Source organism: Triturus cristatus, chromosome 8 (assembly GCF_964204655.1).
Source record: "Triturus cristatus chromosome 8, aTriCri1.1, whole genome shotgun sequence".
NCBI classification, from domain to species: Eukaryota; Metazoa; Chordata; class Amphibia; order Caudata; family Salamandridae; genus Triturus; species Triturus cristatus.
The window spans coordinates 1184882425-1184895814 of record NC_140591.1 but is presented as its reverse complement, the minus strand read 5'-3'; the positions used below and the strand labels follow the sequence as shown (position 1 = coordinate 1184895814).

General features: G+C 43.7%; 1 protein-coding gene across 1 annotated transcript in view; it reads right to left on the bottom strand.

Moving 5' to 3' along the window:
• LOC146805589 (E3 ubiquitin-protein ligase HERC2-like) overlaps positions 1-13390 on the bottom strand; it is a 1563844-nt gene that overhangs the window by 399827 nt on the left and 1150627 nt on the right. The window contains 1 exon segment of the mRNA XM_085622871.1: positions 2729-2854. Within this exon segment, the coding sequence (XP_085478997.1) occupies positions 2729-2854 (126 nt within the window).

Below are 13390 nucleotides of genomic sequence, written 5' to 3'. Positions count from 1 at the left end.
TGGAAATTCCTCATCAGGTACAGACTGTATCTAGATGCAGACTCCTTACCTTAGAATTTCCCCAAGCGTCAGACTGGAACCAGAAGTTGTTCTTGAGTACTACCCCAGTGCACCAGTAGGTGGCGTCAATTGGCTCCGTGTCTGTTGTCGTCCACGCTGAAAATGGCATTGAGGTTCCTCTGCAGGTGCCACCCAGGTGCACAAACCTTAGGTTCTTTTCACAACTTTCCACATGGTGTAGATTCCAGGGAATGAGGCCCAGAACGCAGAGGCCCACTCGTTTAGTCGGCCAACAGATGAAGAGAAGTTGAAAAGCACTTTGACTTCTTGCTCTTCTTTTGGATCTCCTACCTGAGTGTCCAGAGGACTTCAAATGGGATGAGGAGGACTTCAGGCTCCACAAACTATCCCAAGAACTTCCTTTCGACCAGGATCTCGACTTTTGTGGCGTCACATGCCAGGCTGCTAGCAGCTTCAGGAACCACTCCCGCAAAGTCTTCGGAGTCATGGCTCAGTAATCGGAACACACCTTGGTGTAGTTGTCGCACTCCTGACACCACAGACAAATGAGGTGCAGGTCCATTATCAACATCGGCCAGTGACAGGAGCCGCAGGCTTAAAACCAGAATTGTGCAAAGACATTCCTTGACACACCAGGAGGTAAACTTCAAAAACAGTCAACGAAAACATCAGCAAGCCTAATAATTTTTCTCTCTCTCTCTCTCTCCCTCTCTCATTCTCTCATTCTCTATTATCATTCTCTATCATTCTCTGACTGGATAAAACTATCTTCAGTATTCTGACAATACAAAAGAATATCTGGGTACCAAAGACTAAGTTGTGGATGTTGACATTGAAGAAACTAACAGATGGTGCTGCAGAACTGTTAAAACACATGCATGGCTCACTAAAATCTCAGGTTCTGGAGGTACTCCTCACCCCATCTGAACTTAAGGACCAGCACAAAACTTTGTGATGTCAGCGGGTTGGGTGCTGTTAAATAGGCACAGTCGGCTGAGGAAGCCAAATGTTCCTCCAGTGAAATTATAAAGAATGCTACTTATGTTATTGACAACACAAATATATATTTTATTTTTTTTAAATCAATCTCTGTACCTACTGATGCCCTGTTTTTCCTTTACTGAGCCATTGTATGAGTCCTTGGTTTGTGGTCTCCGGACTCTGCTCAAACTGTCCACATACAGTCATCAATTTGCATCACTCTTACCATCAAGTCTTCAACTATTTACGAGAGGGATAGTGCACGAGAGGGATAGTCCATAATATTTACCAGTTTGCCAAAAAGTTGAAGACTCCATAGAGGGTCTTTACAGTGTTCTTCGAGGTAGTAACTTTCATCCACTAATGTTTTATTATTCCGAAGTCTAAGGACATGGTTGTCTTGGCCATACCCTGTGAAGTACATAACAGGACTGATCGCATATTGAATCAGTGTTACAATAAAAAGGGTGCACATGAAGGAGAAAACGGGAGAGGAGTCACATACTCTGTCCTATGAGTAGTGTATAAAAGTTGAAACCAAGAAAGGTGGCACATGCTTTCTCCTTTGAGTAGTGGAGTATAATACAAATAGCTGTCCAGGACAAGCACAGGAACAACTTCAAATAAGTTTTACTTTTTTATTTATTTAATGGTTTTATGCTCATGTACTGTGGAGTTTGAGGACATTTTACAATATTTCAAGAACAGTGACATGATTGTCTCATCAAATAATGAAAACTGCATGAACACAAAAGTAAGGTAAGCGATGCAAAGAGAAACTTAGAACGGGGCGGGAGAGTGAGGAGGGAGAGTGAGGAGGGAAAGCAGAAGGTGAGACAAATAAGCCGTCTTGGACAGAGTAACATAAATAGGTAAGGCAAGAGAGAATCATGCAAGGTTTGAGAAGAATCAAGGAACACAGGAGCCAGGGGAAGCAAGACCATAAAGGCAGGTGTTCAGGCTAGGAATGAGGGAGAAATGGAATAATGCACTGAAGAGAGCAAGGGTGGAGAGAGGTAGAAAATGGGTGGGAATAGGAAGGATGGTTATAGTGAGCACCTCCACAGTAAGGAGAAAGGGAGAGAACAAAAGCACTACATAGAGTGGAGGATGGGGTGAGGAGCGATCAGGAAGTACTGGGGAGCAGATAATTGCAGCTAGAGTCATTTAGGGATTTTGGATTATATACAGTCTGATGCTGATGGAATAACAAGAGGCTGGGTTTAATCCCGTGATCAGAGAGCTTAAGATCCATTGAAGAATATGGACTCCTCAAAATGGTTGACGGTATGCATGAGCAGTTTTGACGCCAAGGTTTTGAGAAATCAGTTCTTTTGCTTCTGAGACCCCCTAACACCACCTGATAATTGGAGGAGGTTAGAAAGGGAGGGTGGAGAGTTATAATGGACTACTTTGTAAGCTAGACATACCACTTTAAATTGTGTTCTTGTCTCAAAAGAGAGACCATGTAAGCCAATGCGTACTGGAGGTATGTGATCAGACTTCCTGAATGACAGGGTTAAGTCCAGCTGCAGCGCACAAGTCAGACAAAGTTAGTGACAAGAGGAAGAGTGAAGAACACTGCAAGGATGGTGTTACCAAAGTTCAAATGTGACAGGCTTATCAACTTGATCATTAATATTTATATTAACAAAGTCACAGGAGGGTCATTATACTACACAGAAATTGCATTTTCACATGTTTACAATAATCTTTTGTGGCCCACCTTAAAAAAAGGACTGTGAAGAAGCTGTTTGCCACCTCTTGCAATAGGGTCTTCATATTCAAACTGCCGCTGCAAAGCTTCTGGAAGACCTTTGACCAATGCAGCTAAAGCACTGCCAGTAAAGCTCTGTTAGAAAACAAAGAGAAGTCATTTAACGTACACTCTTGAAACATATGGTAATACTCAGTAACAAGCCTTGACTACACAATAAAAATGATTACAACTTTAGCGATGGTATTCAACACTGCCATGTTTGGTAAAAAAAAAAAAAGCATCAAATGCAGCAGTTGCTTATCAACAAACATTAACACAGCAGTTAAGCATTCCTTGCAAAGTCACAATTTTCTGAATATTTGCAGCACAAAATCTGAAACCGGGCACCTTCAATACAGCTTACATTTCATGTGCACCATTAATAGTTCTAATCACTACGTCAAAGTCATGTGATGCATACATCACACCAGTTTATGAAAAAGCCTTTAGTTCCTCATTAAGGACTTGTCAAACTGCTCTTTAAGAGTAAAGTGGACAGACAGTAAGTGGAGGTTGTCAATTTAAGGAAATTAGGCATTCAGGACACAAAAATAATATACCTACCTGCAACATTAGATCTGTGGTTTCTATCTTCAATGGTATGAAAACAGCGCAATCTGCAACTGGGGTGGCACATAATTACTCTTGCATCATTCATGGTTTTAAAACTGCTCTCTCTATCCCTATTAGTAACCAGTATTAAACTCAGACTATCTACTGAAGGTATACCAGGAAGTCCAAGCTTTGCAGATCACTGAATAAATCCTGAGCCCATTAGGATCTACCAGATTTACAAACTCCTAGCAGTAGACAATAAAAAGTTCCCAAAACACAAAGAAGAAATCCTTCTAGGCAGCCATTTGAATAGACCTCTGGTGCAAAGCCCCACAATGTAACAATTTTCTTTCAGTATAGAAGAGCAAGGTACATTTAGTTTTAAGCTTGTGAAGCTTTACATTTCCTAATGTAAGCAACAAAAATCACAGTTTGGATAGAATAAAAACAGCAAAGAGCAGGATTACCATCTTGATTAATGTCAACTGGACCTAAATTTTGTCCTGACTTTGCATTTGACAATTTGCTGCATTATGGGGCTAGAGGGCTTGGATTGTTCTCAATAAACAAATTGGAACACAACTGATAACAATAAGAACCAGGTTGGAAACAGGATGTCCCACCAATAATTAGAGGGGTGAGGTAACTGAAAAGGACATCGGGGATAAAATGAAGTTCGACTCACAATGCAGTACTATCCTGATAAATACATGAGTAGGAACAATCAACAGAAAACATCTGAATCCCAACAAAATACCAACACTAAAGAAACAGTATGCTAAATGTGATACTTAGTGGGGTATCCCGAGTAACGCGTCACAGCTTTCCATAAATAATCAAAGACAGTTTTGTCCCAATAAAAGATCTATACCGTTCTCAAAATTATTTCTACTCATTGATTGAAATTCTAACATGTATAGAAGAGTACAACAAAAGAAGACTGGCACTCTTTTCTGCAGTATTGACAAAAAATCTAATATATTGCCGAAAGATTTCAGAAACCTAAATTCATCAACAACATGCAGAGAGTCTAGAAAAGTAGTTCATGCATCACTATGTGATACCACCCACTGGAAATCTTCATGCCAACAATACAGCTTCCATTGTTGGGTACCACATATGTACACACATTCATCCTTGAATGAAACTATTCAAAACGCATTTATGCAAACAACTGATTGCAAATGAACTAACCTACTGACTCTTTTCATTGTGAAATAGGACAAAATCAGCTAGCTACTTAGTAGGGACAACACAGATGTGTCAAGCTTGAGGAGTGTGTGATGGAAATGCTTCTATACCCTCAGGAACAGATGAAGATAACTGCCAGGGTATAGTGAACATGATGCACAGCGGAAGAAGTGTTTTGAATGTTAAAGTGGTGCAAGGAAAACCATAACTGATTGGTGAGTCCTCCCTCATTTAGACTCAGTGTAAATAACAACAAAAACAACTGTCATCCTTTTAATGTTAATAACTATTTGAACCATACACAGCCTATGTAGGACTTGCTGCCCGACATGTGTTACACGACGTACTGTATGGAACACCTATTCTCCATGCTCTGCCACTCGTTGTCAGGGTCCGCTGCTATGCTCCAATACCGCATTAAGAAGTATCAAATGGCGTGACAAGCTCATCAGGCAGACATCACTGTGTAATCCCCTTCCAAACAAGGTAACAATGAAACACATGGGACAAGAGGGAAACCTTTAGCGTATATAGGTCCCTGTTGATTAAAGTTCTAGATTCCTTTCGAGCACTTAGAGATCGATGGGAGAAGGATGGAGGTCCACTAGAAGATGAGGAATGGACAGAAGTAAGGGTGGCCCGCACCGTAGTCATTTCCTCACATCTGGGACTTATATGATTTTAATAGCAACAGAGAGTATACTATTACCCCCTAATATTGTGGCACATGGGCAGGTCACGGAACTCTAATTGTCTACACTACAATGCTTCAAATACATATTCCATAATGTTATGTGGGATTTCCCAAGTAGAGCAGCCTACTGACAGCAGATCTGTGACCAGATGGTTATGGTAGTGGGCTGCCAGGTGGTATTAGATCCCAAAGTAGAGCTCTTGAGGGTGAAGGATGTATGGGATGGTACTATCCTTTCTAAAACTCTGGTGGTCATCGGCCTTATGATGGCCAGGTGCAGCATTGCCAAGCACTGGAGGAGTAACAGTTCCCCTAAAGTGGTAGAATGGTTAAGAGGCACAGACATCTGTGCAATGGCAGAGTAAACAATTTCTAAAGCATGATAGTGCCCACAAAAACATTTAAAAATATGAGGTGCATGGAACAGACTAAATGATTCTCATGCATAGAGATGGATTGTATGTACTGTATTTACTCTTGGACTGAATATAAATGTGCAATAGGGTTTAACCAAGTATTTGATTCTACATTGGAGCAGGGTAGAGCATTGTACTTTGTATTCTAGTTAGGTCTGCAACTGATGGTTTTCAATTTTATTTTGCCTAATGCATTGTTTAATGTCTTGTTTATAAATGCCATAAAAATATACTAATATATTATAAAGAAATTTTTTGGGGAACAAATAAGCATTGAAGAAGAAAATCAGTAACACACATCACAAACACTCAACCAATGAATGACTACAAGCTGCTTTAGAAGAATAGGAACTACTGATATTACTATGTCAAGGGCACATGTTTTGCGATTATGTAACATCTCCCCATCCCTTGTGGTTCACTGTGAACTAGGCCACAATTAACATACGTAGTAGAAAATCCACTTCATCATACAGGACAGATGGAAGGACAAGTGAACTCTATTTTACTCTGCAAACATCAAGCAGTTAAAAGTGAATTACTTTAAATCTAAAGTTAGCTAAAACATTCATGGTATGTTAACAAGGTATTATCAAATTGGAATTAAATTTTACCATTTTCAAATCACTTTAGTCTCATTTCTCTTTAAATCTTAACCTTACGAGTTTGTGACCTGTCATGTGCATATAAGCCTCAAGTTCTATATATAATGTAGTTTGATTTACATTTAGAAGGTCTGGATACCACCTATGCCTGGTCCAGTCTAAAGCAATGAGGATCACTGTTGCTGGACTTTGAGGATAACCGCAGGAATCAACAGAATTGAGGGAAAAGCATAAAAGAATGTCCTTGACCAGGCAATCAAAAGTGCATTGCACAGTAAACCAGGCTCTGGTATACCAGAGTCAAAGTTTTGCAATTTTTTTTTGTTTTCTGCCATGGTGAAAAGACCTACGTCTGGAACACCCTGTTCAAGGAAGATTTATTGCACGATTCACTCATCGAGTACTTGTGACAAAGTGCCCTCTTTCTGCATTGTATGCCCACACTTTTTGCTGAATTGCTGATGTTCTTTGACTGAGTGTGCCATGGGCTCCTGCTAGTCAGGTACCCAGGGCCTATGTTCCTTTCCTAAAATTGCATTGAAGCCTACACCCAAATGGCATCTCTGGCCACAGGTCAGCCCCTGGTAAATGGTACCACAGGTACCCCGGGCACTGTGACCAGAGAAGGTCTCTAAGGGCTGCAGCACTTATTGTGCCACCCTTAGAGGTCCTGTACCCTGACACTCACACACTGCCTTTGCAGGCTGCGTGTCTTGCTGCAGAACAAAGTGAAGAGTAGACATGGAACACATCCCTGTGTGCCATGCCACAAACCACTGCCCTGGCATAGGCAGTCACCCCTCTAGCAGGGTGCACCATACCAGTGGTGAGGGCACAGCTGCATAAACCCTTTACCCCTACAGTGCCCAAGTTCATTCTTGGGCATTGTGAGTGCAATGCTACCATTAAGAGTATTTGGTGTCATTACGAACTCCACAACACCATAATGGCTACAATGAAAACTGGGAAGATTGGTATCAAACTTCTCAGCACATTAAACCCACACTGATGCCAGTGTGGGATTTAATGTAAAATGCACAACAGAGGGCATCTTAGAAATGCCCCCTGACACTCGACCAACTTCTAGTGACCCGACTGAGTGGCTGCTTAGGCTGCCACCAACAGACATGTTTCTGGAACCCTGGGTCGAGAGCCTGCTGCTCTCGGGGGCCTGGAACAATGCACATCCTGGGACGAGGTGCCAAGCCTCCTCTCCCAGGATGGGCAGTGTTCACGAAGGGAAAGCTTCAAAGGCATGTCGCCTTAGTGAGCCTCCCCAGACCATTTGCTGCTTTCAGCAACTGGTCCCCACTGGTTTTACCCCCCACTTTTGGCAGGACGACGGGTGGGAAAACAAGTGAGGGAAAGAGGTGTGCCCACCTCTGACAACTCCACCTCTCAGGTGGGGGAGGCGAGGTGAAGCACAACCCTGAGTCCCCGCCATCTTGAGAATGGGGGGACCCAACCAACCAGGGACAGGCTCCTGCTCCCCTCCCACTGGAGGGTGGCACGATAGGGGATGTACCCACCCCAGGGAAGGGACCCTTTGGTCCCTGCCCTTTACCTACCTGTAACGACCCTAAATCTAGCATTTAGGGGGCACCCTGAACCTTGCTTCCTCAGATCCAGAAACGACAAGAAGAAAAGAACAAGCATTTACAATGCAACGGTCTCGGCATTGTTAAAGTTAGAGCTATTGGAATTGCTCATGACATTATTTTTGTTTATGTTTTTAAAACATGTAAAGAAACGGCATTGTTATTTACAATGTCAATAGCTTAATCTGTGTGTGGGTGCAAATGCACTAGGTCTCGCATTGGAGAGTGATTAAGCTATTGACATTGTAAATAACAATGCCGTTTCTTGAAATGTTTTAAAAACAAAAACATAAACAAAAATAATGTCATGAGCAATGCCAATAGCTCTAACTTTACCAATGCCGAGACCATTGCATTGTAAATGCTTGTTAAATAATTGTAGCTGGGCATTGGAGGTATAACTAGGCCTGGGCAGTGAATTCTCCTTCGTTAGTGAAGTTTTCCTCGCTCCGCGGAGCACGCAGCGTTCCGTTTGCGGCGTGGAGTTTTTTCCACGATCGCCAATGTTAAGTTGGTGAGCGAGGAAAATCCAACACTAGGCCACCACCCAGCAAGATTTCTCAAAGCAGGTGGTCGCGGATGGTCGCGACTGCTCGCGTTGAAAAACCATCCGTTCGTGTTGACGAAGTTGCCGCAAGAGTAGAAAATCTACTGTAGTGGCAGAAAAAACAGTGCCCTCTTCCGCTGTGCATGGTGACATTCGCACTGATTTTCCTGCACTGGGCAAACACCTGACGCTAAAAATCAGCATAAACGGCACGATCTAATGCACTCTGCCACTAGCGGAATTTCACTTAGCGCAGCTGCGTTTTTTGGTCACTTCGCAGAACTCCGCAAACTCCTACGTAAGGGGTTATTTTATTCTGTTATGTGGACATTTTTCAATTGCATGTGTTTGAACGACTGTTTGGGAACCAAATGTATTTACTAAAAACGAAAAGCTGCTATTTCATGGCTTATGTTTTTTTAATAAACTATAAGGTCTGGATTTTAATACAATAGCAAAATGTCGGTACTTCCATAAAATATGACGATGGTGCTAGTGGATATAGATTGCATTTCCAAATATATATTTGTAATGCTGATATTTGAGTGATAATTATGGCCGCAGTCTGAGTGTCTAACATGTACCATTGGTGTAATGTACCTGCCGTTCTGAACCTAAGGTGCTCGTAATTCTTGTAGAAGCCTACAAAATATTCCTGGCTCTGTAGTGATACTGCCTGAGACTGAAGTTGTGTGGACTCTTGCCACCCTCTCTCATCCTAAGGAGACTCGCCATGACGTATGGCGGTTTACTTGCCACGAGCAGGATGCAATCTAGAGCCCTTTGTCCTTCTAGGTTCACTGTCTGTTGGACTGGTGCACGAAGTGAGCCCCACTCAGGTGCCATATACCTGGAGATAACAACCCTCCTCCCAGGTGTCGTGTGTGGGAGAATAGTGCACCCTCATCTCTATTCTCGCCTCACAGGGCACTTTGTGCTTCAAAAGTGTAAAGTGTGCTGTAGAATGTCCTCAGTTGAAGAACCTCCAATCCAAAGTCACGTGGAGGGAGTTTGATTGTCTCGATCACTATCGTTCCTGGCAGATCACCAACGTCCAGTGCTGTATTCAGTGCGCATGCGCAGCATGTTTCCGGCACAAATTGGGGCGGGGACAGTGAGAGCTGACCGGTCCTTGTGAAGAATCCTACAGTTTTACATTGAAACTAATAATTTTGAGTTCACCTGAGGCATTTAGCATAGGACTAAGAAAAGGCGCGCTCGTACTTCTTACTGTCATTTATTTTATGTCCATGGGAAAGGATCTGTGGGGTCTATTAGTGATTAGCACCTTAAGACTGGTTATATAGAAATTTTCTATAAATATATAATTTTACTAAAATTCTATTAAAGTGCCTCTGCTTAGCCTCAGGTCGGTGCCTTTCCTTTTGCTGTTTCGGTACTCTAAAACAGGCGGGTTTTAAATGTACTTGTGAAATGGGTGCATTTTACTAATTTGCTTTTAAATGTAGGAGATAAAATAGATTTCTAGGAGTGTAAATAATTTATAGAAAGCACTTAACTTTTAACATTTTTGTAAAGGGTTATTTCCTTGAATCAAAATGGATGCTCGTTATATCGACCTTCGGATAGATGAAAGGCCCAATCCTCTTTTCTCGAACTGAAAACTTTGCGCTAGCAGTTCTACATAGATCTCGGCATAAACTATTTAATTCACTATGCTAGTTTACAATGATATCTTCATTCAAAGTCTGCACTTTATGAAGCGTGCTATATATAATCTGGGTCACTGAAATGCTGGGATTTTGCGGCTGCAGCGTTTTCCACGTAATTATGGTTTTGCCACATAATTCATCACCTGCTGCATAATCTGCTGATTTAAAAAAAAAAACCTGTTTCTAGGCCAAACGGATCAGGTTACTAAAACGCCGCAACCCGTGTTGCTGCTCAGTAGAAGGCCCTTGCAAAGTATGACTGGTCGTCATTCGTTGCTTGTTGCTGTATTTGGGTGTCCGACTGGTTCTAATGATGTGAATGAAACCGTAAGTGTTAACATATATAAACAATGTAAAATATGTGAGGCAATACTTTTACAAAATGTGCCACAATATATTTTGCCTTTTATTGGCGCATAATTAAGTAATTCCCGACACATAGTTTGGTTGCCCCCTGTCGCATAATTTCCGTGACCCTGGCACTTAACTGTTATCCTAATGCACATAAGTGTATGTTTAGCTTTGTAGCTCTTAGGATCAAACAACAAAGGAACAGCGCCCTCTAGAGGAGTGAAGTCGCAGGAGCGGTCTGATCTGAAACATCGGATAGGTGCGTTTCGAGGTGCACGCGCCCGTCAGATTTGAGGTATGTAGAGGCGCTGTGGACACCATTCTATATTTTGGAGGCCTAGACCCACTCCAAGGATCGGCAACTAGTGTCCACCTCGTGTTTTAGGGTGCTAAACACATACCACTGCCTCTCCCGCCTATTCTATCTATATACAAGCCCGGGAGCACCGCTAACCATTGGGAAGGAAAGGCAGGGACATCGGTGACGGACAAACCGAGACCGTGCTGAGTGAGGAGCCTGCTTTGGTGAAAGTGGAAATGGAGGGAGGAAAGCTGTGTGAGGGGCTCGACGAAAGGTCCGATCTGTGACGAGAGAGGGGGTCTGTGTCTGGAAGAGTGTTAAGGGTGCTTCACTCTACTGAGTAATCCCGAAGAGAACTCACCATATTGTCCTGTTGAGGCACAAGTTACAAAAAATACCATAACCCGTAGCTACGCCATATCACTTAGGAGTAGCTTTCTCGTCCCCACCATTAAACCGAAAGGTTTGCGGTTTTTTTTCTTGCTGGATGAAAAGTGGTTGTTTCTTGTTTTGTGTCAGGTAAATTTTGAAACAGAAAATTGTGAACTTGGTGTTACATGCGAACTGAGTCCTGATAACGCCTGCTTGTTTAATTGATAGAGATCGCCATGTTGGCTAAATGTTTTGCTGCCGAGTCCAAAACGGCGATATAAATTAAAGTGCAAACTTTGCCCATTCAGCAGGGCTCTTTGTGCTTGGGGTCAGGTGTGGGGGGCAGCGCCTTTGTGTGGATACCTTGGATGTGCCCCGCCCCTCCGCTCTTCTAGGCGCTGTCCATGGGCACGGAGAGATTAAGTGATTTGCGCAGGTGAGGGAGCAACGCCGGGACACCACCGCCTTTCTCCGAGGCACAGCAGAAAATGCCTCGGAGAAAGGGAGTGTCCTTTTCGGATTGGGGGGCGTGTTTTGCTGTTGTCTCCTCCCTGAGACTTCTCGCAAAAAACACGCCCCCCGATCCGAAAAGGACGGGGCAGGATTAGAGTGACGGGACCTCTTCTCCAATGGCTGGCCAGCATTTACTAGGCCAGCCAATGGAGAACAGGGAAGAAGAGGGGCGGGTTCAAGCCCCTCTTCACCCAAGTCATTATGTCTCGCGAGCGAGACTGCGCAAGCGCAGCCATCGCTAGCCGAGACCTAAAAAGGAACAAACAGCCGTGTTGCCAGCTAACAAGAGGAAGACGCCCACTGACTTGGCCCCAGCCCTACAGGCCTGTCTCCCCTCGAACCTGCTTCTGCGAACTCCCTGTGTGTCCTTCAGCCAGCAACCTCGAAAACCCCAGAGGACCTGCGTGCCTTCACTTCCAAAGACTGCTTCTCCCGTTAACACCGGATTTGTCCAACTGCAACCTCTGGCAACAGCCGGAAACCACGAATCCAGCCCACTCTGCACCCGCCGAACCCGGCATGGGGCTCGAGTGGAAAAACACCACGAGGAGGTCACCCCGGCGATCCTGACCCGAGATCCGGTGACCCCTGGCCTGCCTCAAGCCGACGCCTGCAGCCTAAATCCAGAAGGCCCCCCTAACCGCGACCAGGAGCTGGTAAGAAGATCCGACCCCAAAAGGCACCCCTGCACCCGACTCCCCACAGCCTTGTGTGCCCAAACAGACTGTGCCTAACCAACCCTTAACTTCCCAACTTACCTATACAAGTGGTGGTCGCACCCAGAAGTCCTTCGTCTCCCTGCCTGCAGTGCTTTTGCAAACCTGAGGTTCTCCATAGAAAACAACAGGGCGCCCGACCTCGAAACAGCACTCTGCACCCGGCCGCCCCAGTGGCGCTGAGAGTGCACCTTTTGTGCTACTTTGTTTCCCCATTTGCCCTGACCTTAACCTTAGGAGCTTTGCTCCCACATCTCAGTGGCCTGCTTACCAGCAGCCACCAACCGGAGGCCCCTTATCCCCCATTGGGTAACATTGGGCCTCAACACTCTGCACCCGGCCGCCCTAGTGTAGCTGAGGGTGCAACAACAGTGCATCACTGACCCTGGGGGACCCCAGAACCTTAACTCCCACAGTCAATAACTTACCTGTGAACCGATAACCTGTTTTTCCTCCATAGGATAACACTGACAATTTTCTTCCAAAAAGTTTCTAAGTGTGGAGTTTTGAAATCTAAAAATATTCTATCAAAATAGCACGAATAACCAACACGTATTTACTTATCTGTTTGCAGGAAATGTCCCAGTGCTGAATCTAGGTATCCAGCCTTGAGTTAGAAAAGTAACATAAAAAGTAACTTACCTGTAATTTACTGAAAAACCCTATTCATTTCAATGTACTGTATTTGCTAAGTATTGCAACCTACTGCATCCCCTGTGAATCAAACAAAGTACAATTCCTATTGCATTTTCAAACTGCTACATTCAGCAACTTATTACTGTAAAGTATTTTACGCTTACCTGTACCAGGCTTGCTTGGTTCTAAAAATAAAACAGCATATTTTTTATACAAAAACAATTGGTCTAGAGTTCAGTCCTTGAGTGTGTGAATTTATTTGCTGAGTAAGTGTGTACATCAAATGCTTAACACTGTCCTCTAATACTGCCTTACTGCTCGACCACTCTACCACAAATGGAGAGTAAGGGTCTATCTAGCTTTAACCTCTGCCTACCTCTGGTGTCACCTGGACTCTATACACACTAACTCATTCTGGTGTAGTATATATAGAGCCAGTTTCCTACAGTACTCTCTTGTGA